At 43.2% G+C, this 24,136-nt stretch overlaps 1 protein-coding gene across 9 annotated transcripts in view; it reads right to left on the reverse strand.

The window, feature by feature from the left end:
• LOC139991296 (uncharacterized) overlaps positions 1 to 24,136 on the reverse strand; it is a 182,566-nt gene that overhangs the window by 55,593 nt on the left and 102,837 nt on the right. For 8 of the 9 annotated variants that reach the window (XM_072011301.1, XM_072011270.1, XM_072011254.1 and 5 more), the window contains 8 exons: positions 15,942 to 15,990; positions 11,567 to 11,819; positions 7,560 to 7,770; positions 4,621 to 5,723; positions 4,045 to 4,261; positions 3,582 to 3,830; positions 2,553 to 2,940; positions 601 to 895 (listed from right to left, as the gene is read on the reverse strand). In XM_072011301.1, the coding sequence (XP_071867402.1) occupies positions 601 to 895; positions 2,553 to 2,940; positions 3,582 to 3,830; positions 4,045 to 4,261; positions 4,621 to 5,723; positions 7,560 to 7,770; positions 11,567 to 11,819; positions 15,942 to 15,956 (2,731 nt within the window). In that variant the 5' untranslated portion in view covers positions 15,957 to 15,990. Of the gene's footprint in view, positions 1 to 600; positions 896 to 2,552; positions 2,941 to 3,581; positions 3,831 to 4,044; positions 4,262 to 4,620; positions 5,724 to 7,559; positions 7,771 to 11,566; positions 11,820 to 11,898; positions 12,326 to 15,941; positions 15,991 to 24,136 lie in introns of those variants that run through there. The other variant, XM_072011315.1, reaches the window with a different exon arrangement.

Here is a 24,136-nt window from a genome sequence, read left to right on the forward strand (position 1 = left end):
AAAGTATAAATCGTTGGTTTCATGCGTAATCAGCGTCTCCGCTCGTTCTTTGCTAACGTATCTCTAACGCGATACTCTCGACTCGTGCAACACAATACAGAAGCGTTTTATTCGTTTTAAGGTTTATTTCGCAGAACACACGCGTAAGTGCGTCAACCGTGTTAGGGCGGTTATACTGGTTAGAGTTTGCTATCGTACTTGGTAAAGTCCAACTATCTACTTAGAATTCTTTCAGTCAGTAGACGCGGCACGTTCGTGGGCATATTATATATATTTATGCAAAATTTTGTATAAATCGTTGAAAAATTCTTAACTCGATATATTTTTTGCGATAAAATTAGCAAACTAAGCGGTTAAAACGATCTTTCAACAGGTACACCACGACCTAATTTTGGTAACGAAACAGGCCGAACAATTTTTCTGGTTAATCGTAAAATTTGGTCCCAAAGTAATTTACGGAATTATACAAAGTCAACGTACGAAATAAAATTGAACGTTCTAAAGAAGCTTATTCGTGTACTGAAAGGAAAATGGTCCCAGGAACGGCCCGTGTCGGAGAAGCCACAACTCAGATAACAAGTTCAGGCGAGGTGTCCCTACCTTCGTCGTCGCTGGAGTAGCTGTTGTATCGCGAAACGTTGGCGACAGTTCGGCGGCCGTCGGTGCTCTTGCTGCGGACATGCGGCCGATGACCGTCCTCTCTTCGCCGTGAGTGACGACCCTCCGCGACAGAGGCCTCGTGAGCAGCGAGCTCGAGCAGCGCCTGCTGCTTGTAATAGTTCGACAGTTCGTTCTGCGCCCGTCCTCTGTTTACCGAGGCCGATGGCTTCCGAGTTAACGGCGATTGCAGCATTCGCTGCTTCCATTCCAGCAGTCGCTTCATTGACTCCTCGCGCTGCAATCACATGCATCTTGTGGAAAAGCGTCTTACGAGCCCGTTCTCTTACGGAGCATTAAACACGATGACGTTCTCTTTTTTAAAACATGTCAATGATATTTGTCGACTATACGACACTAGATCATTCCGTCTAGGCATCGAACGGTAATTATAAACTCAAAAATAACTTCGTCTCGATGCGATTTAATTCCATTATCTCGTATACAAAGAAGCTTATCGTAATATCGTAATCCTTTGATCTGAAATAAAACGTCATTTTTATTCACTCTACCAGACTTCTTCGCCTATATTAGCCGTCCGAATTTTTTAAAAATCTTTCTTTTAAATTCATCCGTATATTTACAAGATTGATCTTTCAGGTTTTCTCGAGACAACTATAAATGTCAGGAGTGCCATGTAAATTTCGTACTTGTAAAAACAACTCTTTCACCCGTACACCGATGCATTCTAAACTCTTGAAACGTCTGAAACTCGTCCCGTACGACCATCGATCGCGTAACATTCTAAAAACATGGTATTATACGGTCGGTCAAAAGGAAACGATAAAAAAAAACCCGAGTAACAGTTTGGAAGACTGATCCAAGAGGAAATAAAAGTGATTCGAGGTGGACGCACAAAATAGGACGCACGAGGAAATCAGTTTGCAGCGAGGAACGTCTGACGATCGAAGAACCGCGCTAACAGTAACGATGACGAAGATCGAACGGATCGCAGTGAAAGCAGAATCACGAAACGCGGCGTGACATAAATGCAGGTACCCGGCGTGCAGGTTGCACCTTCGTATGAATCATCTTTTCGTGCCTGTGCGGCCTACCAATTATTCCGTGCGTAAAACAATCGACCGTACGCGGTTTACGATTACACCGAGGAAAGGGAACCAACGATTTGAGTCATCTCTGTACGAGCGCCTTTGGGAATTTCTAAAGCGTTTCTCAAACATCCGGTCATTCTCTGGAATCTCGGCGGTAGTTTACTACGCGATTCACAAAAACGTTGCTTCGATGCGTCGGAGAATGTATCTACGGCAAGCGATTATTGCTATAGATCATTGCAAGGCTGATTCATTGATATCGTTTTCTCGAATCGATATTACGAATTTGCAGATATTTATGTATGACAAAGCTATTTAGCCGACTTCTCGTTGTCGTTTCTTAATATTTCGAAAGATCAGAATTTTTGAAAAAGGATCAGTGGGGAGAAAGTTTCAATTAATTTTGTACGCCACTGAATGAAGCGAATGAGGATACTACAAAGCGTAGCAATAACTCGGTGTTTCCAACTTCCACTCCGTTACTTTCTATCGCCCAAGGTTATATGGTAAGCGGTATCACAACTCGAACACGCTAAAAACTAAACGTAAGCACTTTTCTTCTCTGCGTTCCTCTCCAGAATAAACTCGCGTTGCACGTAATTACAAAACACTCGCGTTTCAATCGTATTTTTAGCTTTTAATCTCAGATCCATCGTCAGTCTCGCATTTTATACTTTGCTCCGGCGAAGAAGTAATTTTCAAACTAACCGTAACTTATCGAAAATCAAACTGACAACTTTCCGTATCGACTTTAATAAATTGCAGATGCTACGCTGCACTTTGTAAAACACGAAAAACACAATGATCGTTCGAATAAAAGGAGGAAAGTTCGAGAGAACCAACCTGCTGTATCTTTCGTTCACCGTCGCGCGAGTCCTGCTCGGAAGATCGTTCTCCGTAGTCGTAGTCGTCGTCGTCGGGATCCAAGGCGGCCGGATGCCTGGTCCTCGGGAGACGCGCGGACGCCGATCTGCAGAACTGTTGCTGTTCGTTCCATCGTCTAGCAGCGGCGTGAGGAGCGTGACACGGTTGGCCCACGTGAGTAGTCCCCTGGGCCGTGTGACTCGTCGATCTACCGCCCCACCCCGCCGCCATCGACGACTCGTACTCTCGTGGAATTCTTCGCGGCACCGTTCCGTCCTCGGCCATGTGACTCAACATTTCTCGGTTACTCGACTCGTAACTCTTCTCTCGCAACGATCGCCTCAGTTTCGCCTCGTTGCTGTTCACCCTAGATCAGCCAACAAGATTCGAACGTTTTATACGTTTAGTCGCGCGTCGTTTTTTTTCGACAGCAGGTTCTGATTTTCATCGACCCACGGATATCGAACGACGCCTTTGGTTCGGGAAATTTTGTGTAACGTAGAAGACGGTTTTAGACAAGAAATAACATTATTTTTGTACGTCGATAATACATACGTATAATAAAATATATGTTTTTCGTACGAGTTTAATAAAAACGTATCATCTATTCGTGAAAAAGGCTTATCGATACATCGAATCATCGTGAAACAACGGTATACTCGTCCAGATCAGAAAAGTAAATAGCGTATAGAAGATATTTCGATGTGCGACACCGTTGTTGCAAGGACCATGTTGAACTGCAAACAGCGTACATACCACGCATTATCAATTTCCATGTCGTTTTCGCAAGTATCGGTAGTGGTACTTTACTTTTAACAATACTGGATCGAAAGATAAATATACGTAGATAGAAAATGAAATTTACAAAATTCCAAATGGCTGTTTCATAAAACATCTTTGATAATGATACTGCGGGGATCGTATTAAAAAAAAAAAAAAAAAAAACATGGAGGAGCATTTGTCAAGGCGGTAGAAAGCTGGAAGAGAGATCGACGAGCAGTGACTCACTCGGTGTGCCTTTGAAGGGATTGGTGAGGTATCACGTGTTGCTGATGAACGTGCTCGCGTTGCGTCCGCCTCAGGCCAGAGCAGGAAACTTCCGGCAACGTTGCTATTCTACTCTCGTCGCTTCTGTCGCGGATTCCCGATGCTTTCGACGGCATTGTTGCTCGGGAAAGCGATTGGTTTCTTTGTTGCTGATGATGCTGAGGTGTTTGATGGAGATAAACCGAAGACTGCCGCATCTGTGCCGCGTATCTGCAACGAACGTATCATAAGCGACATCTTTGAAATATCGAAATGTCTTGTGAACGTAATGTCTTGTTCTTCGATTCGAACGTTTTATAATTAAACGAATACGACCGAAACGAGACTTCGTAGAGTTTAACGGTTGTTCAAGGCCGTTGCTGCGTACGATTTTGCCTTGCTTGCTTGGCTCAACCTACGTATAATGGAATAAATCATCGGTTACCTTTCCTCGGAATAGAAATAACCGTCGTTGGTAGCGTCCGACGGAGTGACTATGTCTAAACTCGATTTAGGCCTTTGTGGACGCCTCTGTTGATTCAGCGATTCTTCGCACTGCGGTGGCATCTGCTGATGAGGCTTTCTGGTAGCTTCGTACTCCAAGAAGTCCGCGCTATGCGGTCGCGGTGGTGGCTGCGTCCTCGGTTGCCTCATTATTGGCACTGAATCAAATTGGATCAACGATCCTCTTACGTACATATGTGTCATAAGGTTAAAGAGCAATCGCGGACAAAGTAACTACGGTCCAATTTTCCACGCGTTTCTCCCGTGTTAATTACCGTTGTGCTAGTTAACTTTGAGAATTTAGAAAGTTCTCTGCCAACAAGAACGTGCTAATGTCCCGGCATTTAGCGATGTTACGTAAAAGGAAAAAATAGTGCATCTACGATTCTAATTGTCTCTAATTGGATAGGATCGAATCGTACAATTTATATTATTAATTCCACTTACATTTGTGAAATCAGGTCGACTTTAGTCTCGTCTGTCGGACACCATATTTCAAACGAAGATATATACTTACTATTGGAGGGCGTGCCAGGAGAATGAATCTGCTGCTGATACTGCTGATGTTGTTGCGCGTACAACGGAATCGGAATAGGTGCTGGCGAGGATCCTTTGGTATAGCCAACAGGTCCAGCTGGCCTCTGATATAATTGAGGAGCCCCATAAACTTCCTCGTAGTCACCGTTCCCTCTGGCGGATCTCGGTTTAGCCGCGCTACGACCGTACGTGTCGGGCGTGCGCCTTTCCGTTTGCACCTGTCCGTACCCGTAATTCAAGCCCGATTTATCCGTTCTGAGGCTCTGCTGCGACGGTTGATTCATCCTCGTCCCGTAGATCATGCTGCCTCTGTCATAGTCCGACATCGGGCTCTTGCTGGTCACCGTAACGTCCGGCGATACCGGTGATTTCCGGTAGTCCGGATCCGGCGACGGAGTCGAATACTCTGTCGATCCGTCGGTCAGTCTTCTAGGTTTGGGTGGCGCGTTCGCGTAGATCGGTTGACCGAATTTTCGGGCCATGGGCTGCACAGTTTGTACGTTGCTGGCTGTCAAGTGCGACTGGGACTGCGGCTGCTGGACAACGTGCTTGTTATGATGGAGCTGATGAGTTTGATTGGTACTCTGATGAGACAAATGCTGATGTAACAACGCTTGATGTTGGTGGGAGTGAACCTGTTGCAGTTGCTGAGACGAGGGTATCAGCTGACCGTACTGTTGCTGTTGCTGATGTTGGTGCTGCGACGTGCTAGGTTGACCGTACGGAGTTTGCTGTTGAATCCAGCCGTTTACCATTGGCTGAACTTCGTTCGCGTTGTTGTTACCGGCGTTGGTGATGGTGTTATTGTTGTTATTGCCGTTGTTGTTTCCGTTGTTGGTGTTGCTGTTGCTGTTGCTGCCACTGAGATTGGGGAAAGAAGCGGTGTTCACGCTGTTCGGGCTAGAGTTGTTGTTGGAAGCGTGGCTCGGATCGTCCCGCGATTGGAAACCGTGAAATCCAGAGTCGCTATCGTCCGCACTCTGATTCAGAATCGAGGAAATCGAGGAGACGCTCGGCCGTGCGCTCCGCTCGCCGTCCGGCTGGCCTGCTATCTCGATTACCACCGCTGCTTCGCCGGTTCCACTGAAGCATATTTCATTTGTTCGATTATCGTTCCGAATATCGCGCAGTTGCGTTTGAATCGTTTGCCTCGAGACGACATAGTTCCTTCTAACCTTCTAAACGGGACCATCGCATCCACGAATCGATCAACGATAAGCAATTTCAATAATTTCGTAAAACTAATCGCAAAAGAGAATTCAATTCGTTCGAGGAACGGCGAATCAAAGCGTTCCAATTCGATCGTACGGTACATGAAAACGTTTGAGCAACGAAGCGCGCGTAATCTCGCGACAAGCGAGCGACGCGAAAAGATGCGCGGATAAACGTTTAATTCGAAAGACCAGCGTGCAAACAAAGATCGGTAGATCCTAATTTCGAGCAGAATTTCGTCACGTTTGTCGAGTCGTTGAGTCTGAAAACGCGGAAATCCAGCGTCATCGTCGGAAACCTTCGCGGTCGGATTCGGGATTCGCAGTCCGTCAGAAAATTCCTAGTACCCAGCTGGCACACGAATACGACCGTCCTGTAGTTTTTTTAACCGAGCAACGACAAATTCCCGGCTGTTTATTCGCGGCTAACTTTGAAAAAGCAAACGAACGGACGAGTTGCGCCGCGGTCGAAACGAGAAGTTGCGTCTGAATGTTCGCGATACTTTCGAATAGTTCTATGAGCACGGGTAGCTCGTTGGAATCTCTGGTTCGGTAGAAACAAAGCGAATTTCCCCTTGACAATTAGTTCGATTATTTATCTTCGTTCGTGTTCTTTAATTGCGCAACGAATGGCTCGATTACGAGTTGCATTCTTATAGTCGAAGAAAGTTTTCTTTGGAATTGCATTCCGGGTGCAAAAAGTTATGCTATTCGGGAGAATTTGTTTCGTTATTTTGTTCGGGGGCGCGTGTTTGCTGCGCAAATAACGGAATAAACGCAGAGACGTTTCATAATCGCGGCGGTGAATGATCGCGCTGCTTAAGCTATCAAGTATTTGTTTTCGGATGAACGGGCTAGGCTTTTCGTGCGTGCCTGCGTAAATCAGTTACACAATTCAAGATATTACGTAACACGATCGTTGACATCGATCAGCGAACAAGTTGCAAGGCGTGTTGAAAACGACGAGCGAAAACGAAAAGTACGAATTGAAAACGGCGAGCAAGATTTGCCGGAAACCAAATTTGCCATTATTAGGTTCGGGAATCTTTTTGTTCTCCAACGATAAATACGAAAACCGCGAGGAAAATCGCGGTAGATACAACTTCGAGAACTCGCTGTACTGGAAGAAGCGGAATACGCGGAATAAGAAATAAACGAGGCCGTAAGGAAACGATGGCGATGCGAAATGAATGATTTTACATGAAATAACGAGTCTAACGATGCTGCTTCCTGCTGTAAAAGGCAACTTCTTTTCTTTCTTTAATCAAATTCCCATCGAATTCGATGGTATTATTTGCGACTAGCATCGGACTAGCGACAGCCATCGAACCAACCATCGAGCCAATGCAACGTATCAAACGTATCAAACCTATCGGTCGAGCATACGACGCGAAATAACGCGCCAGCTCGAAAATTTGCAATCGTTTGAAATTGTTTGGAATACCGAAGTGGTAGTTTATATTGGCCGGTAAAAGGTTACGCGCGATGAAAGTTATTGCATGGCAGAAGCGACAGTTCGTTCGATTCTCCTTTTATTGCTCTTTTTACGGGTTCGTTCTCTGAAATTTCCAACGAGAAAATTAACGACCGTAGATTTTCAATATTTCTTTATGCTTTTGCATTTTGTATCCTTTATTTTCTTCTCTTTCGTTCGATACGAAGCGAATAAAGTTAGATTGCTGTAAACGAGGAAAAAGTAGATACTCACGGACTTGGATCCTGAAGAAGAGTCGCCAGGGTTAACGCGTTCACCCACTGATTCATGCTTTCGCGACTGTCCGCTGCAAAGTGATAAGTCCTCATATTCGCGTGTTCGGCTTTGAACGCAAACTTTCTATTAACTTTGTCCTCGGGCTTGCACACGGTAACTCTGTACGACGGCAACAATATCGAGCCCAACAATTTTTCCTCTTCCGGACCTGAAATTTGTTCGTTATCAATGTCTAATTTGTCGTCGTTGGTAAACAATAGATCATTTTTTCAATATGGAACGAGTTTCGATTCGAGAGAAGATAGTACGCTTCGATTTCATCGTATTTTCCAGTCAAATGGAATCCAGACTGCGACATAAGGAATAAGGATCGATTCGGTCTTCCAGCTTCTCTGAATCTCAACAAAATTTCGAAAACCGTATATTCGATAGACAAAACCGTGCACCCTCGAATAGCAGTAATTTTTGGCGTTTCTTGATGTAAGAGGAACAATATTTCTATAGAAGAATAAATGGAAAGCCTATAACCTTCGTAAAACACGATCGCTCTGTAATCGTTTTGCAATAGTGTCTGTCAGGATTATTTAATAATTCCTAACGGAATGGAACAAAAGATGAAACTTTATCGTTGAATGGACGCACAAAACCTTCTAAAAGTTTAGCTAAGTACTCTGTAACGTTAGGATTAAACGATCCGAAGAAGTTCATGCCGTCTGGCTCGATTCGTTTCGCGCCAAACCAGTGAAGGGGGTAGGCGGGGAAAGAAATTTACGTCGAAAGCTAGGAAAAAGTCGAGGCAAAAGGGTCGACTACGTTCTCGTTTATTAACGAGAAATATTCATCCGAGTTCCTCGTAGCCGCGTTCTGTGAAAGGAGATTCGAGGGCGAAAGGGTCGCACGAGTGCCGCGAACAACCCTCCTAGAAACGAATCGCGAGACGACTTTCGCATTTGCGTCGAGATGGACGCGAGAGGTTCGCGTGCCGTTCGACTTTGAGAAAATATTACGAATGTGAGTACAGGTGCAACATATGCAAAGCTACGATATTTCATTATTATTTAAATCTATATTTAACTGCATACTTGTTTCAAAATTGGTAGCTACTTCGTACGCAAGTAAGTCTTTGTCTAAAATTGTCAATGGCTAGCGAAACCGATCGTTAAAAAGCCAAAAACGTTAAAAGTATTATGATTTCCATCGAATGATGAAAAAGCTCTCAATCCGACATCGATCAGAAAAATCGTGGCAAGCGTTCGGTAATGCCCGATGACATGGACAAATGCGACAGGAAATCATTTTACAGGCTGACAAATCGAAAGGTTCGATTCGAATGCATCCGAAAGCCCTAACGCGCCATTGACACGCGTTAGCCCAGCCGGGGGTTGCGCTCACCCTTCCTGCCTGTGTCGACATAAATCACACGTTGAACCGCGGACAGAGGAAAAGGAACGAGATAAAAAGTGTTATAAATTTCGGCGCGAATATCATAACGGACGTCTGGAAAAGGAAGAAAGAGCCATCGTCCGAGTCAGGAATTTTCGAGAATGCACGCGAATCGTTAACCGTAATCGTCGAGTGTCGTGCAATTTATTTTCCAAGGAAAATTGTAGCTGTCGCGTCGTTGAATCGACGGACGAGGTTCGTCCGAGCCTACGCAACTTGATATGGAATTTATTGTCAAACTCTTAGGCTCGTTTCGATTCGAGAGAATCGTCTTCCGCATAGAAAGAGGAGATCCTTTAACAAATAAATAAATAAATTAGCCGGGAGGAAAGCGACGTGATAAGAAGCATAATAAAGCTCGTTGTATCTGATACGTTGTCGACTAAAGTGACAGGCGACGAAGGTAATAACAGGGAACGAGATTAATAGTTTCCATTGCAGGAACCACGTGATAACCGCGTGTAAGAATTTAAATCCGCGGTAAACGAGTTCACGTCTATGTAGGTGAAGCAAAACGCAATGGTAAATTAATTTATACCGGTGGAATAATGACCCAGACGCGCATTGTTTCCATTATGCGTCCATCATAGAATATCGCCTTAATTAAGAACGGTGTGCGGGGCAACGTGAATGCCGGCTTGATTTCATTCGACGAAAGAAAGGAATCGCGCGACGAAAAATTACGATCATTTACGGCTGAAACACAAACCGGAGAATGTGAGTTTTCACAGGCGAAGCTCAAATGCGAGGCGAATTTTAATTACGAAACGATATTAACAGAACGGTGGTAAAGAGAAACTAGCACTAAATATCGAACCTAATTTCAATCTATATTTCCGTATACAATGAAATTTTTGTTTTTATTTCACCCGATACCAGAGATTTGTCCTCAAATTTTTGATCCTGTTCTGGTGTAACAATATCGGGACAGAATCGCTGGAATTTCCAATCAAATTTCATTCGTTTAGAATATCGATAAGTATCGTATTATGAAAAAAAGTGTGGGTTCGTAAAGTGAGCTAATAACGACATTCTACGATTACATCGCATACCTGGAAATCTATATAACAAGAACTTTCAAAAATATTTTTTATTCAAAAGAGAAAAAGGATTTTATCGAGCAAAAACCATTTTACCACTTTTTATTGTATTTTATGTATGTATCTCTACTATCCAGGAAGATCTGAAAAAAATACAACGCGAAACTTTAATGAAGTTTCAACTGTTCCCGGAGCTGTGATACGTTAATGATCGCAGATTCGAACAAAGTTTTTGAATGTGAGAGGAAGATCGAAGGAGACGTATAAAAATTCTTTGTCGCGATGTTTTCTAGCTTATACTTTAAAGAAAAATTGCGGTGCTTTTAAAAAGATAAAAGTAACATTTTACAAATTTAATTATCGTTAATCGCTGACGAGAATCTAATAGATACGACATAGTTTGACGATACGCAGATACGTCAAATAATTTTCAAACTTCTAATACAAATATTGTTCGCGTTCTGTAAGGCACGGTTCTCCAAAAATATTCTCACATCGATCTACCGATCTTTCGAAAATTGTATTTCGCAAGGATAGGAAATATTTTACAACGTCGAGAAGTAGAAACTGCGCGATCTCGCGAGAACAGTTAGGGAAAGTATGTAAGTACGAAACTGGCGAACTCGTACAATTAGCGTTCCGGAAGAAACAATCTGAAGGCAAAGAGGTAAGATTGAGAAGAGGAAATAGCAATCGGATGAACGGAAATTGGTGCGAACATAGCGAACGCTGTGTGAGTGAAAACAACGCTGAAAAACAAACGAGAAAGCTGGAAAGTTGAAGCTGTGCCAACTCCCCTGCGTGTGACACACAAAGGGAAAGGAAAATTGTTAATTTCATATGGATCCCCTCGGCGAAACGTTAATTGCGCGTATAGTCGCGGTGATGTTGAAAACGAAGAAAAGAAAGAACGGGATAAAGTTTAACAAGAGGAAGAAGATATTACGTCCGGACGCGAATCTACTTCCATTATGCGTTTACCTGGTGTTGTCCGACTAGTGACTAGCTCGTACTACTTCTCGTGTCACATATAAACGGGAGATAGCAGAATTACTGTGTTCCTACTTTGAAACTGAAGTTCGTAGAAAAGAGATTAAAAAATGTTTAGAGGAAGAACGTGTTGCTTAAAAATTTAGTCGAAACTCCATGGATAAAAACAAACGAAAGATAGTTCGGGAGATTTACAACGGAAATTAACTGAACGCGAAGAACGTAGACACTCTGCTTCGGAAAAGAGAGATTTTTCCTCGTTCATATTTACTATTACGACTAAATAAAACTTGAAAAAGAGAGAGAAAGGAGGAAGAAAAGGGAAAAAGCAGCAGGTATTCTCAATGAAACCACTAGAATTACGAGTCGCGTGTTTCGCGTTGGGAATTGTGTCTTGCTTCGTTGCAAAGACAAAACGAAGGGAAAAAGAAAGAGAAAGAAAAAGACTAAAGGGTAAAAGATGGGAAAGGTTTTTCGGTGGAAAGAACGCGACACGTAATTCCAGAGGGAGGAAAACGTGGGAAGTCTGACCTTTGTAATAAAAGAGGCAGTACTCGGAGAGGACGAACCACCGTTTCTTCCAAAGCATCAGCCCCTCGGAGCCCTGTTTGTGTAGCCATCCCTGAAGGGCGACGGGGGCGGAGAGTGGCCTCTTCGCGGCGGGCGATCGTAAACCTTGGGAGCCGCTTCGTCTGCGAACCCCCGACACGGATGCGGCCACCCCCGAGCCATCGTTCTTGCTACGTACCTGGACAGGTACGGGGAGCGGCGCCGCCTGGACAACCTGCAATCATTTTAGTTTCGTTTATGCTACTTGTCTCTCCGTCGAGTCCACGCTGCCTCTATAGTCCGTTCGTACGTACGTTTTGCTTTTTCCACCGAGTCTATGGTTTTCGATCGATTCGACGCGTATTGGTTAAATTGAAAGCAAATTGTTGAAAGTAAGAGTTTGCCGTGCAAATAGCGGTACGTGACACGAGCTTAAGAGTAATATTTCTACGCGGTACGACGATAATAACAGTGCCAAGCGTGTCGTTCTACAGCGAGTGGAAAATCGCGACGATGTTTTAGATCAACAAAATTGAAACTTTCAGACGGTCAAATTTTTGTAGATTAGAAATCACGCGCGCATTACACAACGATAAAGCATGTAGCAGCTGACACGGTAATTTAACTTGTGTCGCGGCAAGCCCGCCGCGGATAATAGAAATATTTATCATGCTAATGCCGTGTGATAAATTTCGACCCAATTTACATAATTACCAGCTACCGGAAATTTGGATAATTGCAGGCGATTATCGTTTTCGTAACTTGTACCCTGTTGAAGTGGTCGCCACTTCTAAGAATACTCTACATCTGGTCTTTCGTTTTCTCAAGCACCGAAGCCATCGACAGCGCATAGACAAAAGATTGCGTCGAAGGCAAACCATAAACGTGCAACACTGGCTTCAGGATTTTTCAGTCTTAGGGTAACGCTGCTAGCGTGCGGATCCGAATCAGCTCATATTATATTCCGAACTTTGTACTTACACTTTAGTATTCAAAATATATATTTTCTACCTTACGATTTATCCACGCGTTCCTTTGTATTCGCATACATCTAATAACCTCGACATACCCAAATCTCACCTTTCGTTCGATTCTGCCCGAGATAGCGGTTAATATCTAAATTTAATTTTTCCGTCATATTTCGAAACCTCCTTTGTTCGAAATTTCTCCACGGAAATCGATTTTCGTGTCTGATCTTCCTGACTGAAGGGAGGTTTTTATTATCGCTTCGATATACGATGACTACTTTAGCTGCTGTACTTTAACAACTTTGATTTCTCATGAGATATTCCAAAACAAACAGTTTACGTGATACACAGGGAAATGAAAAATCGACTACGCGGCAGAAATGTTTCGATGAAACGTTCCCGTCGTGCATTGACCGATGAAATTTGTTGAAACCAGTGGATGGAGAAGCGGAGAACTATCGAAATGGTCAGTTTTGACAGAGTAACTTCGTTTATGCCGGTCAGTCGACAAGGTAGCACGTCGTGCAGCGCCATGTTGCTTCCTAAGCGACAGATTTTTCGGCAGCCGCTTCTCCGCATCCTGTCCGATCGAGTTAGCGCGAACATTCCGTCCATCCTATGGAAAATTTATCGAGTAGCCGCAAAATCTCACGTTCGTCGGAAATAAAGCGAAATCGTAATATTTTTTAAACTACGTTCGACGACGCAAGGAACAGGAAGCAGAACGTAGAACGTACGTTTTTTAATCGAATAGTCTGTTCAGGACCAAATACAAGGAGAAGCAACCAAGATACGAAGAAATAATAATCGACAATTAACAGTACTTAATAATTATATTTAATTAACGGTCAAATAGAATCGTGCCAAATTTTTTGCCAAATACGACGGGCGGTAAGCGAACGTGCAAAAGTCAGCGAACGAGCAGCGGGTTTCGACCTTTTGATTTTCATGGGAAAACCGAACTGGTTATCGAGCTTAGGGTTAATCGTCTCTTCGGTCTTTATAGGCCGTGGACCAGCTTTCCGAGAAACAGTTGTTTCCGCCGGAACATTCTCCTCGAGCTTTTTCGGTCTAGCTAGTTGCTGAACCCTACGGAAGCTTTTTCATCGTTTTGCTCGAATAAAGGACAACGACAACGTATCTCCTCGACCAACTTGATCGAGTTGCCGAAAGTCGATTTAATTGCTGAACGTTTGGCGCTATAGCTGACAACTGCTGCTGCCGGCACGTGCCAATTTTATTCGAAAAAGACCTGGTTCTCGTAATTTCTTCTGATGCTAATAATAACGCGAAGAAATGTCGAGTTTCCAACGAGTACACGAATTAATTTAACCAATTTATGTTAAAAATGAAGGAGATCGGAAACGTCATAGTGTCGTGAATGTTTGCATTGGGCAAGCGATCATTATCGAAGCAGCTTTCTTCCGAATCCTGCCATTTCTACCGCATGTATAGTGTACAAGCTGGATTGGCTTCCATAATTCGGCGATAACGAGACGATAACAGTCATCGAATCGTCTTGTATATGACCTATGGCTGTTATACGCCGACTAAACGTGGATGAATATTCATCGTGATATTAGAATGGTTCACGCACGAAGGTGTCTCATAGTTCGTATCGACGCACATGCGCTGAATTGCAGGAACTCGCGTCTCGTCATAGTCGATAGCCAGAATCAATTATTATTGAAATGTTCTTTTTAAGCTCTTCTTTCAAATTCTAACTTTTTGTGCGAAGAGAATTCTAAGAAAATAATAAACCACGATAAAACATTAAAATAGTCTTTCTCGCTAGTTGCAGAATATTTGTTTCGTCGTTTCTTTTCTTTCAAATGCATCTACGTGCTCGGATAGTATAATAGTTCCAAACTTTTGTCTAGCGGTACATCTCATCCCAGATTTGAAAATTCAGAGCTTCTGCAAGCAAAACAAACAGTTGTCTTCGCGCTTCGTGGTTTCCCGGAATGCGCCTCAAACGCGGCCGAAACAAGGGTGACTCCTCTTTTCCAAGAAAGAGAGGGAGATTGTCGCGTCGGCAACTTCAGGATCGCGCGACACCAAGCGATTCGTAGGCCGAACAAACCGACCGAGAAACTTTCTTCCACGGGAGCAGCGTCGACGACAAACCTGAAATTCGACCAAGTAGTTCTTCGAATCGCAGGCTTAAAGAGATGGCAATTCAAAAAATTACTCGGCTAAATTTCTACCTGGCTGTCGAATTGACGAATCCGTCCGTCTACGCGGTTCGAAGCGAGAAGCGAGTTTGAAACTTCATCGACCGCTAGCGGATCGAGGCGGAGAAGTTTCTTTCGCGAAAAAAGGGAAGAAAGTAGTTCGATGTGACTTTCTTTTGCCGCGGCTGCCTAGCGTAAATGAGGAGAGAACGACGCTTGGAGCGGTTTATGGCGGGTCAAAATTGCTACTGCGTTTTGCGTTCGTCCGTCACTGCTTTTCTACGACTCAAGGTGGCAATATCCTGTGGAGAAACGTAACGAGCTGTCACGCACCATTTTAGCGAAGCTTCCAGAACAAATGGAGGAAAGAAGATAGGTATATTTGGTTCGTCGTTCGTCACTTTCGTGGAAGCGAATAAACGATAGTACATGGAAAAATAATAAATGAAATAACGACGAATTTACGGTCGTAGAAGGATCTTGCCGTGTTCAGTGGCTGGGTTGGTGCTATCTCCCGTATATTCGATCTCGTTTTAGTCATTAACGAGCCCCAATTATTAGTTGACAAGTTCGCGATATCACGACTTCTCCAAGACAAAGGTCTTTGAACCTACCATTTCTTATCCGAGGATTAATCTGATCGTTGCATTAGAACTCGCGGAACTGTGCGGACACGAATAATTGAGCTGATTAAATCGCAGCGACTAGCAGTTTATCAAAGAGCACCGCGAGACGGTAATTAGAGGAGCAAACGATGTAACTGGAAACGTTTAAAGTTGCCGGTTAATTCAGTGAGATTTCTGCATTAGACTCGGCCGCTTATCGCGTCGATTTAATCGTGTTAACTTCAAACGACATCGTTAACTCTGCCAAGGAGTTCAGTATCGTATCGTACAGCATGGAGAAAGAAGAAACCTTTACAACTACCATAAACCCCTATGACACGTATCGATTTCTCCAACTTCAACGAAAGTATGCAACTCCCTCGGAGACGCTCTCAGCTTGCACCGTCTTCTACCGGTTGTCTTCATCTTGCCCGACAGTTTCTTCGAAACGCCAGTTAACAACGCTTTTCTCCTAACTCGTGTACGCACCCTTTTGGCGTTATTAATGACGATCGAAGATCGTATCTTACGATCCTTGGATCGATCAAAGGAAAAGGCACGCGAAGTTAAGTTTTATGGCCATGATTTTAGAAAGCTGTATCGTTCGAACCTTTTTGCTGTCCATTCCGGACGTCGAGCTGGTCACCGGCTGGTCGAGCCTGAAACAATAAAAAATATCGGTCACATAAAAACGTTCCTTAACGTCTCAAGAGTGAATTATCGTTTTAAACAGAATTGGCGACCTCTCATATCGGATAATTCGCTGTTAAAACCTAAAATACCGAAAGATTTCAGCGTTCAAAACGATAAGTACACGGAGACACGTTGCTCGCGGTCACCGACAATTTTTCCGGGACAGTTTGCTCGACTGAAAGTTTTCAAATGCGAGAGCTTTTCGGTAATGGGTGTTCAAGTTTCGCGAGTTCTTTCGCGGAAGTCGAGTGTGTACGCGGAGCGACTGGTAAATCCTTTCAGCGGTATCCGCTCCCTTTATCGACTCCTTTTCGCCGGTGCTTTTCTCCTGTTTCTCTTTCGAGTCTCGACGCGTGTTAACAACTTCGGCCCCTTGCTGGTAGTGCATACGGAATCGACTGCGAGTCTTTGAACAGCACTTTGCGCGACCCGGCCCGTCAATTAGAGGGAAAAGGGATCCCGTTCCCGTACCGTTCGGTTTCGTACCGCGTTTACACGGGACTCCTTTTCCTCTGCTAATTCGTAATGGCGACTCTGCTCCATTTTCCTCGACGAAACTCCGACTCGTCCTCGAATACACGAGAATCGAGCAGAAACGCCGCTACTGTTTCTTCGTATCGTGTTTAGGCCAGCGATCGAAATAGGATCGCGTTTGCTTTGAAAAGTAATAAAAAGGTGTCTGGAAAAAAATCGAGATATTCGACAAGATTTGCTATCGCTACTCGAGATTTTTCGAGACAATTCAACCATCGTCCAAACGGCAGCACCGAAATATCGTACGAATAATTAATGCGATTCAACCTGAGGATTCTCGTTACTGCGTTAAATTGTTATGCGCAGTTAGAATTTTCGGAGAATCTGCTATCAGTTTCGCGAGAACGACGCGGAATCCGCGAGTGTTCCGCGAACGAAAACACAAAGTCGAAAATCCGCCTCTGAATCGTAACGTAAAATGCAAACTCGTCCTATCAAGTTGAAAGAATTACAAATGGACAGTCATAAATGTAACAGGTAACGATTACACGAATTGAAAAATTGCCTGGCTATTACTTTCATAACGGCATGGAAGGTAAGAACTCGGCACTGTGTATCGTAGCTGATGCAGAGTAATCAATCACTTTCCAAAGGCTTCGTTCTTCGTTAAATCGATTCCGTTGCTTTTCTATTTTACATAGAAACGAAGCAAAGAACGAGAAAATTGCTAACGCCAAGTTGCTTTGCATCCTAATAACCGGCACTAGAAATACCTCTTTTTTTTTTTTTTTTTTTTTGTTTTAGAAACGATTTTTCCGCTCCATAGATAGAAAAGTAATATTGTAAAGTGATTACTTCTCAATTACCATATTCGCGTATATACCTATATTTGCCCGTATCTCCAGTGGATTTGCAAAATCGAACTTTGCTATATTGATATTCCCAAGTGCGCCATACAGGGAATGAAATAGCTTTTCATTCGATGCGTTTCGAATGATTCGAAAGTAATATGCAAGAACACTGGTAATCCTATTTCGCGAAAAGCTTGTTCGTTTAATGGACAACCGGTAGTTTTCCACCATTGTTTATGAAATTTTCTATCTAACGAAACAGAAGATAAGGAAAAAATATCGAAATGTGATAAGTAATGTGGGACGAACGTAAAGAAAAGCGATAAAACACTCTCGCGGAAGACAACTTTTCTCGAAAAAAAAAAACGAAGCTTCGGTTGCGTTGTATCGAAATGAATTATTAAACCCGCGAGCGTGAAAAAAGTACTCGTGCTAAATACAATTAAATCATACGAATATTTATTTGTGTGTATATATACAAATTAACACAAAAGTACAAGAAACCAAAGAGAGTTATCGACCTATCTGTATTTTTGACGAAACAATCATAGCGCGACTGGATCTTCGATTCCTTTTTAATGTTCGGTTCGCAGGAAGTAGAACAACGCCGAGAATAGAGAGGAAGAGGAAGGGTCGTACAACACGTCGAAATTTGACAATGGTGAGCGATTAAAAACATGCTTCGCGTTGTGAAAAATCGTGACATTGCATCGTACGAGAGATGTCGCTCCAAGTGGTCATCAAAATTCACAGACGTCGCTGCTGAGAAATTCTTGTTCGCTTTTTCGACGCTACCGCGAAATTTCTCGGTGATAAATGTTTAATCTCAAATTTCCAAGTTGTCCGAGTTGAAAGAAAAAGGAATGATCTTATATTTTTGGTATAAAAGTTGGAGAAACGGTTGCAAGTAATGAAAATATAAAGGTTGCAACGGTATAGGTTCGAAGGAAGGTCGTTAAAATATGGTCACGGGAGGAAAATAATATCCCAGCGTCGTACGGATGCTAAAAGGAAATGCAGCAAGCAGTTTCGCCGGACGAGAGCATCTTCCTCCATCGGAAGTTTACCATGGATGAGAGGGAAATCACAAGGACTTGAATTTCCGGGCGCCCTGTAATGCGTGGAAGAAACGTCACGAAGACCCTCGTTTCTTCGAAATTCTACCTACGCCGCGTAATCTGGCTTAATCTCGCATTGTTCTGTAAGAAAAGTCGCACGGACGTGTCGTTTCGAAATAACTTCCGCGCAAAAACTCTTGGCGTTGGCAATTTGCAGTATACTATTCGTTTTCGTTTTTATTAAACCGTAATTGCAACCATGTTCCTTTATTACGGTTTCTTTCGCGTTCGCCAGAAAGAACGTAGAACATGGGTTTCTAAAAATTGGTCAACTTATCGGCTTTGTACGTAACGTTTTAATTAATACATATATAAAAAGTATATACGCTACGCGTAGGTAGTTTTAGAAAAATATATCGATCTTTGTCGCGATCGCGCTTTCTTACAAATCGGTTTGCAAAAGCGCTTTTTCGTTTATTTTTGACCGTCAATCGCGTGTTTCTGAGTAAAAGAAAATCGATCGTTCCTGGGGTGCAACGGTTCGGTTTTATCGAAAAATTCGAGCAACGACATTTTGCAAATAACGCGTTAAATAGAAAAATATTTTTCATGTTCTACGTCATACGCATATCGAGAATGTCAAAGTTCTTTATCGTTCGACCTTCGGCGAAACATCGTGCTCGCGAACTAACGAATTTAAAAGGCAGATTGTCGCGTATCTCAGCCCGTGGTCCGGTCAGTGGATGCAGCCGTCGCGACCTGATTTCCAGATACAATAGCAGCGACGGTTTTGCGCTGATGTCATTGAAAATTTATCGAGTGTCTCTACAAAAAGCTCTGTTCAGAGGAGAAACGTCTGAAAAGAAAGAGCTTGTTCGCGATGCTCGCGCGAAAATTGCCGAATATCTCGGCCTTTTTTTATTTACGTACGCTGACGCGACGCGACGCGCGACTTTCTTCGTCTCCCTCGTCTCTTAACCTCTTCTTTGAGAATGGGTGCAACGAGCGAACGTTCGATAACACTACAGGCAAGCTACTTATACTCCAGCTTCTTGCGAAACTTCGAACAAGGCTACGTAGAAGATGAAGGAACGCGACGCGAATTCTTTCGATCGGCAAAGGGAGTAGCAAGATATAATTTAGAATATTTTCGATTTGAATTTGCTCGAACCACGAAAATTAATACATAATTGAATTTTCATTAGCGAGTCGCTGTAGATATATAGCGCGATACATTTTCTTGCAAGTCGTTCCCCCACGAGGCAGTTGGATCGAAAGAATCGCCTCTCGACGTCGTTGCCGTCGTTCTAACAAACCTCCGACGATCATGAAATTTCCTTTGGATGCTGCATCCAAGAATCGTTCGGGTTGTCTCGATAAAGAAGAAGAAAAAGATTTGCGAAAGCAACAAACCACCAACTTTTTGCGATGAGAACGTTCGCACGATCCAAATTTTCTGCGGATCGGATCGAAATAAATGGAAATCGAGTCCGATACGAATTTTGTTCAGCTTGGACAAATCTTTACAAATAAAAAAAACTTTTCCGTCCGTTTCTACATTAAGAAACTCGTACGGTATGCATTGTAGAGTGGGTATCGGCAGCGATCGTGAACTTTCGCGTGACTATACGTGCCAGCGATACCTGTATATGCATGTAAAATTCGCGGGATCGCGACAGCAACTCGTTCGTTACTCGTTTCGTATCGGATAGATGGAGAATTTAACTACGGTGAGCGAGGGTCATCGGCTTGCAGCGTTGCTTGCCGATAAGCCTCGTCCACTTTATTCACGCAGTGCCAGTTTACGTAACATAAAACCATGGAGACTAATAAGTAATTTCTAGCGAATAAATATCGAGAGTTCTTGCGATTCGCGTGAAAATTCATGGATTTTTAGGTGCGCGATTCGGTTATGAAACAACTGGGAGAGAGACGATCCATTCCGATCGGTTTTGCGATTATTTCACGCGTCCGACTCACAATTAAGGGTAATATACGATACACCGGCGGTTAAATCGGGGTCCGATGTATCGTGGTCGAGGAAATCTCGCGCAATTTATCGTATCGGGCGCTCGGTCTCGTACAGAACAGAACCCTGGCAATATTTCGGTGCATCGTGCATCGTTCGGCACGCGGAACGTGGAACGGCTTGCGAAATAAGGGAATTCGGCTAACGGAAGTTAATCAAGGGATTAATAAGGGGCGTTATACCGAGATATTTCCGTTTTATACCGTAAGCGATAGAGGATTTGCGTGCTTCTAGACAAACCTTTACCGTACGAAAATTTGCGATAATCGCTCGGAAATTAATTTTTAAAACAAGGTAATATCTAATAAAAGAGGTTGGATTAGTTGTGATTTTTTGCATCATACGTCGCTAAAACGGGATAATTTTGTTTTGCTAAGAAACAAAGTTCTCGTGTGTTCGCGTGCTTTCGAGAACGATACGATGACATCTGTGCAAAATAAGAAGTTTCAAAAATACGACAGCATATTTTCTATCGACAAATTAAAAAGACAACTTTTGATCGCAGACCGCTCGCTTTCCCTTAAAAAGACCCTTTAGCCTGGCTTTTAACTCTCCTGAAATCGATGCTCGCATGGACTCTATCCATATGTTGTATTTCAGATTTTTAATCAAATTTCAATGCAAATTGCCTTTCATCTGTGTAATTGAAAAGTCCAATCAAATAGTACACGTGTAACAAACCAGCGTCGAATAAACTGGATTATCGTAGATATATTATCGCGATACAATGCGTAGCGTTATAATAAATTATCGCATTGATATATTAAAAAGGAAACGAGGGCAAATTTCATGCAACGAAAAGGAAATACGTAATCATCATCGATATCTTCGACGAGAGATTTTCAGAGCTCATAATACGAATATTACTAGACGGGCCGGTCGATCGTATATTGCACGATAAAATTACTATGAAAACAATACCGTTCCTATCCTGACACTCGCCTTTAAATTGCGATAAGTATTACGTTCGATCGACCGCGAAACATCGTTATTTACATCGTGCATAGGTACATTTAAGTGTATTTCTGCAGCGGCTTTTACCATAAAAATTATATTGTCCCGATGCGGCGATGGTTCGTGCCAATAACTTGCCGACGCGACTGGTGGCTGAATTTCCGTTAATATTCAGGAAGTTCTCGTATCTGTCGCGAGAACCGCCTTCGAGCGAATTACGCGAGCCTTCTGCGTCTCACCAAACTAACTCTACTAGGGGCGAGCTGGCGCGCTACTTTTAAATAAAAAACAAATCACAATTTTTTTTATTCCGCTATCTTTCTTTCGTTTTCCTTTGTCCTAAAAGTTCTGGAGATTTCATTTCTTCCTTAATTAAAAAGAGTAACGATAAAAGGTTGCATTTGGGCAGATGTTACGAGAAACGTTTCGGTATTAAAAAGGAAAGAAGTAATTAATTCATTATTCTAAAGTAAAATTTCATTGCCTGGGAAACACGTGCGAAATTATTCGATAAACAAAATATCTCTCTGTCCGTAATTTTACCGGGGAAAATGAAGTATCGCTCGGAGACCGTTGACTCGAGAGAAATCGATTCACCGCGTTCCTCTTTGCGCTTTGTTCGCGATCGCTGTGGTCGCCCGGTCGATAAAACGCCGCGTAACGATCTCGCTCGGTTGCTAGCTCGCAACGATGCTGGCTGGGATGTTTTGTCGCCGCCAAGATTTAGATAGCGGCGAACAACCCTAGCCACGACGATGAATGCTCGTGAACCCGAAAACGCGTGTACCGGCTCCAACCGAGCGCCGAGAAACCAACAGCGGTTGCCACCTATATCGCTAAATGAAACAGCTTTCCAAATGGAATTACACGCGAACGTTCGAATCGGTGCTCGCATCGTTTTCTTTCGGTACAGGAGAAGTTGCTGCGATTCTCTATTTTTGCTGCTTGCTTATCGACGCGTTTGCTCGGGAAGATGGGAAGATAAATGAAGCGAGAAACGGAACCTTCGAACGGAATTGGAACAGCCTTTGGAACGGTCTTTGAGTACTTTGTTGGCAAATGAGAGACCATAGGTGTGTGTTCGTTCGGTCAACGAGGAGGTATTTGGGTGCTCGATTCGAGCGAAGAAGGAATGAAAGGAAAAAATCCACGTGCCGTGATATGAATCGATTTTTCCACTATCGTACACGTACATATATACATATATGCCGCGAAATCTCGACGACATCGACGGTATTTAAATCGCACACAAATGTAGTTATCAACATCGAATGTGAAAAGCCAAACGCTTGACGGTTTTTGCAATTCCAAGTACCACCGAGTCGTTCATAAAAGATACGTCGTGCACGCTACTTAAACCAGATACCGAAAGAAGCACTAAGGAAAAAGGGAGGAAGAAGGTGACCGAATATTTCCTACGTTGCAGTAATCCCCTTTTTCGAGAACGTGCGGCTCATATCCTTGTCACGCTCCGTATATTTTTAATAGCGAGTCAATGGGTGAAGGTATAAAATAGTGAAATATAATTGAAGGAAATATGCTGCATTCGTTATAAACGAAGAAAGGAGTATAATTTCTATGATATCGATGTTTTTTTATAAGTGAATTTTATTCATTTTCGGGGAGAGAAAAGTAGAAAACCTTGGTCGGATTTCACCGAGCCACGAATAAAAGGTTGAACGAAAACCTAGAAAAGGACAATTGAAGCCGAGCGGAACGTTTGAACGGCGGAAACTGCATGGTTGCACGTAACGTCGTAACACGTACGCGTCATTTAAAAGCAGTAATATTCTTGGAAAATAGCGAGGCCCGGTGTAATAACCGTAAAGGTAGTTTGAACGCGAACCCACCTCGAAATTAGACGAGCTTCCAGCGTGTTAGCTAAACGAACGTTCGACCGGTATTCAATTGCTACGGTAATTAAACGTTCGTTACAAGTTTTTACGTTTTCGCGTATGTTCGACGCGATAGCGTTATTGTCTGCTATCGCGCGATAACGCGAATACAGCTTTAAACGATAAAAAAACGAAAACATCTTTCGCGAAGCGCAAACGAAGCAAAGAAGTTAAATCGAAAGGCCGTTTAAAGACACGTATACCGATGGAACGGTATAGATATATAGACATCGCCTGTAAAATGCATCGGCCTATCGCACTTTATTAATGGCGGGATAGGCGAGGCTGTAGCGTGTGCGGACAAACGAACAGGGTCGTGCGGAAGGTCAGTTCGCTTCAAGGGGAAATCAATCGATCGCGAGCCGGACGATTTTTCGCCTGAAAGCCGACCGACGCGTCCCTCCAAACTGATTTCGCGGACTGCATCGACCATCGCGACGCAACGATGCGACCTGTCGCGTCTCTCGCGTTATCATCCGTTTCTTTCGTTCTTTCCTATGCGACGTGATTTTTCGTACATCAACGATGCATCGTTCGTTTCAGCGTTCGCACATTATTATTTTATATTATTGTCTCTTTGATCTGAATCGATAGTGTCGCGCTTCTATTCTTCTTTAAAAAGTTTGACTTCGAACGACCAAATATTAGCACTTATTTCACGCGGTGTTCTTCCATCAGACCCTCTAAAAGCCAATAACAACAATTAAGTCACGATTAATTTGACGAGTTCCATTCCGTGCTTCCAAATATCGAAGAATTATCGTTTGATGCGAGCCGCGACTAACGATGGCTCGCAGAAATCGTATCCTGTTCGATACCAATGAAGAGTGCGAAACGTGGCTTGCGTTGAT

The sequence above is a fragment of the Bombus fervidus genome, chromosome 1 (assembly GCF_041682495.2).
Source record: "Bombus fervidus isolate BK054 chromosome 1, iyBomFerv1, whole genome shotgun sequence".
Lineage (NCBI taxonomy): Eukaryota > Metazoa > Arthropoda > Insecta > Hymenoptera > Apidae > Bombus > Bombus fervidus.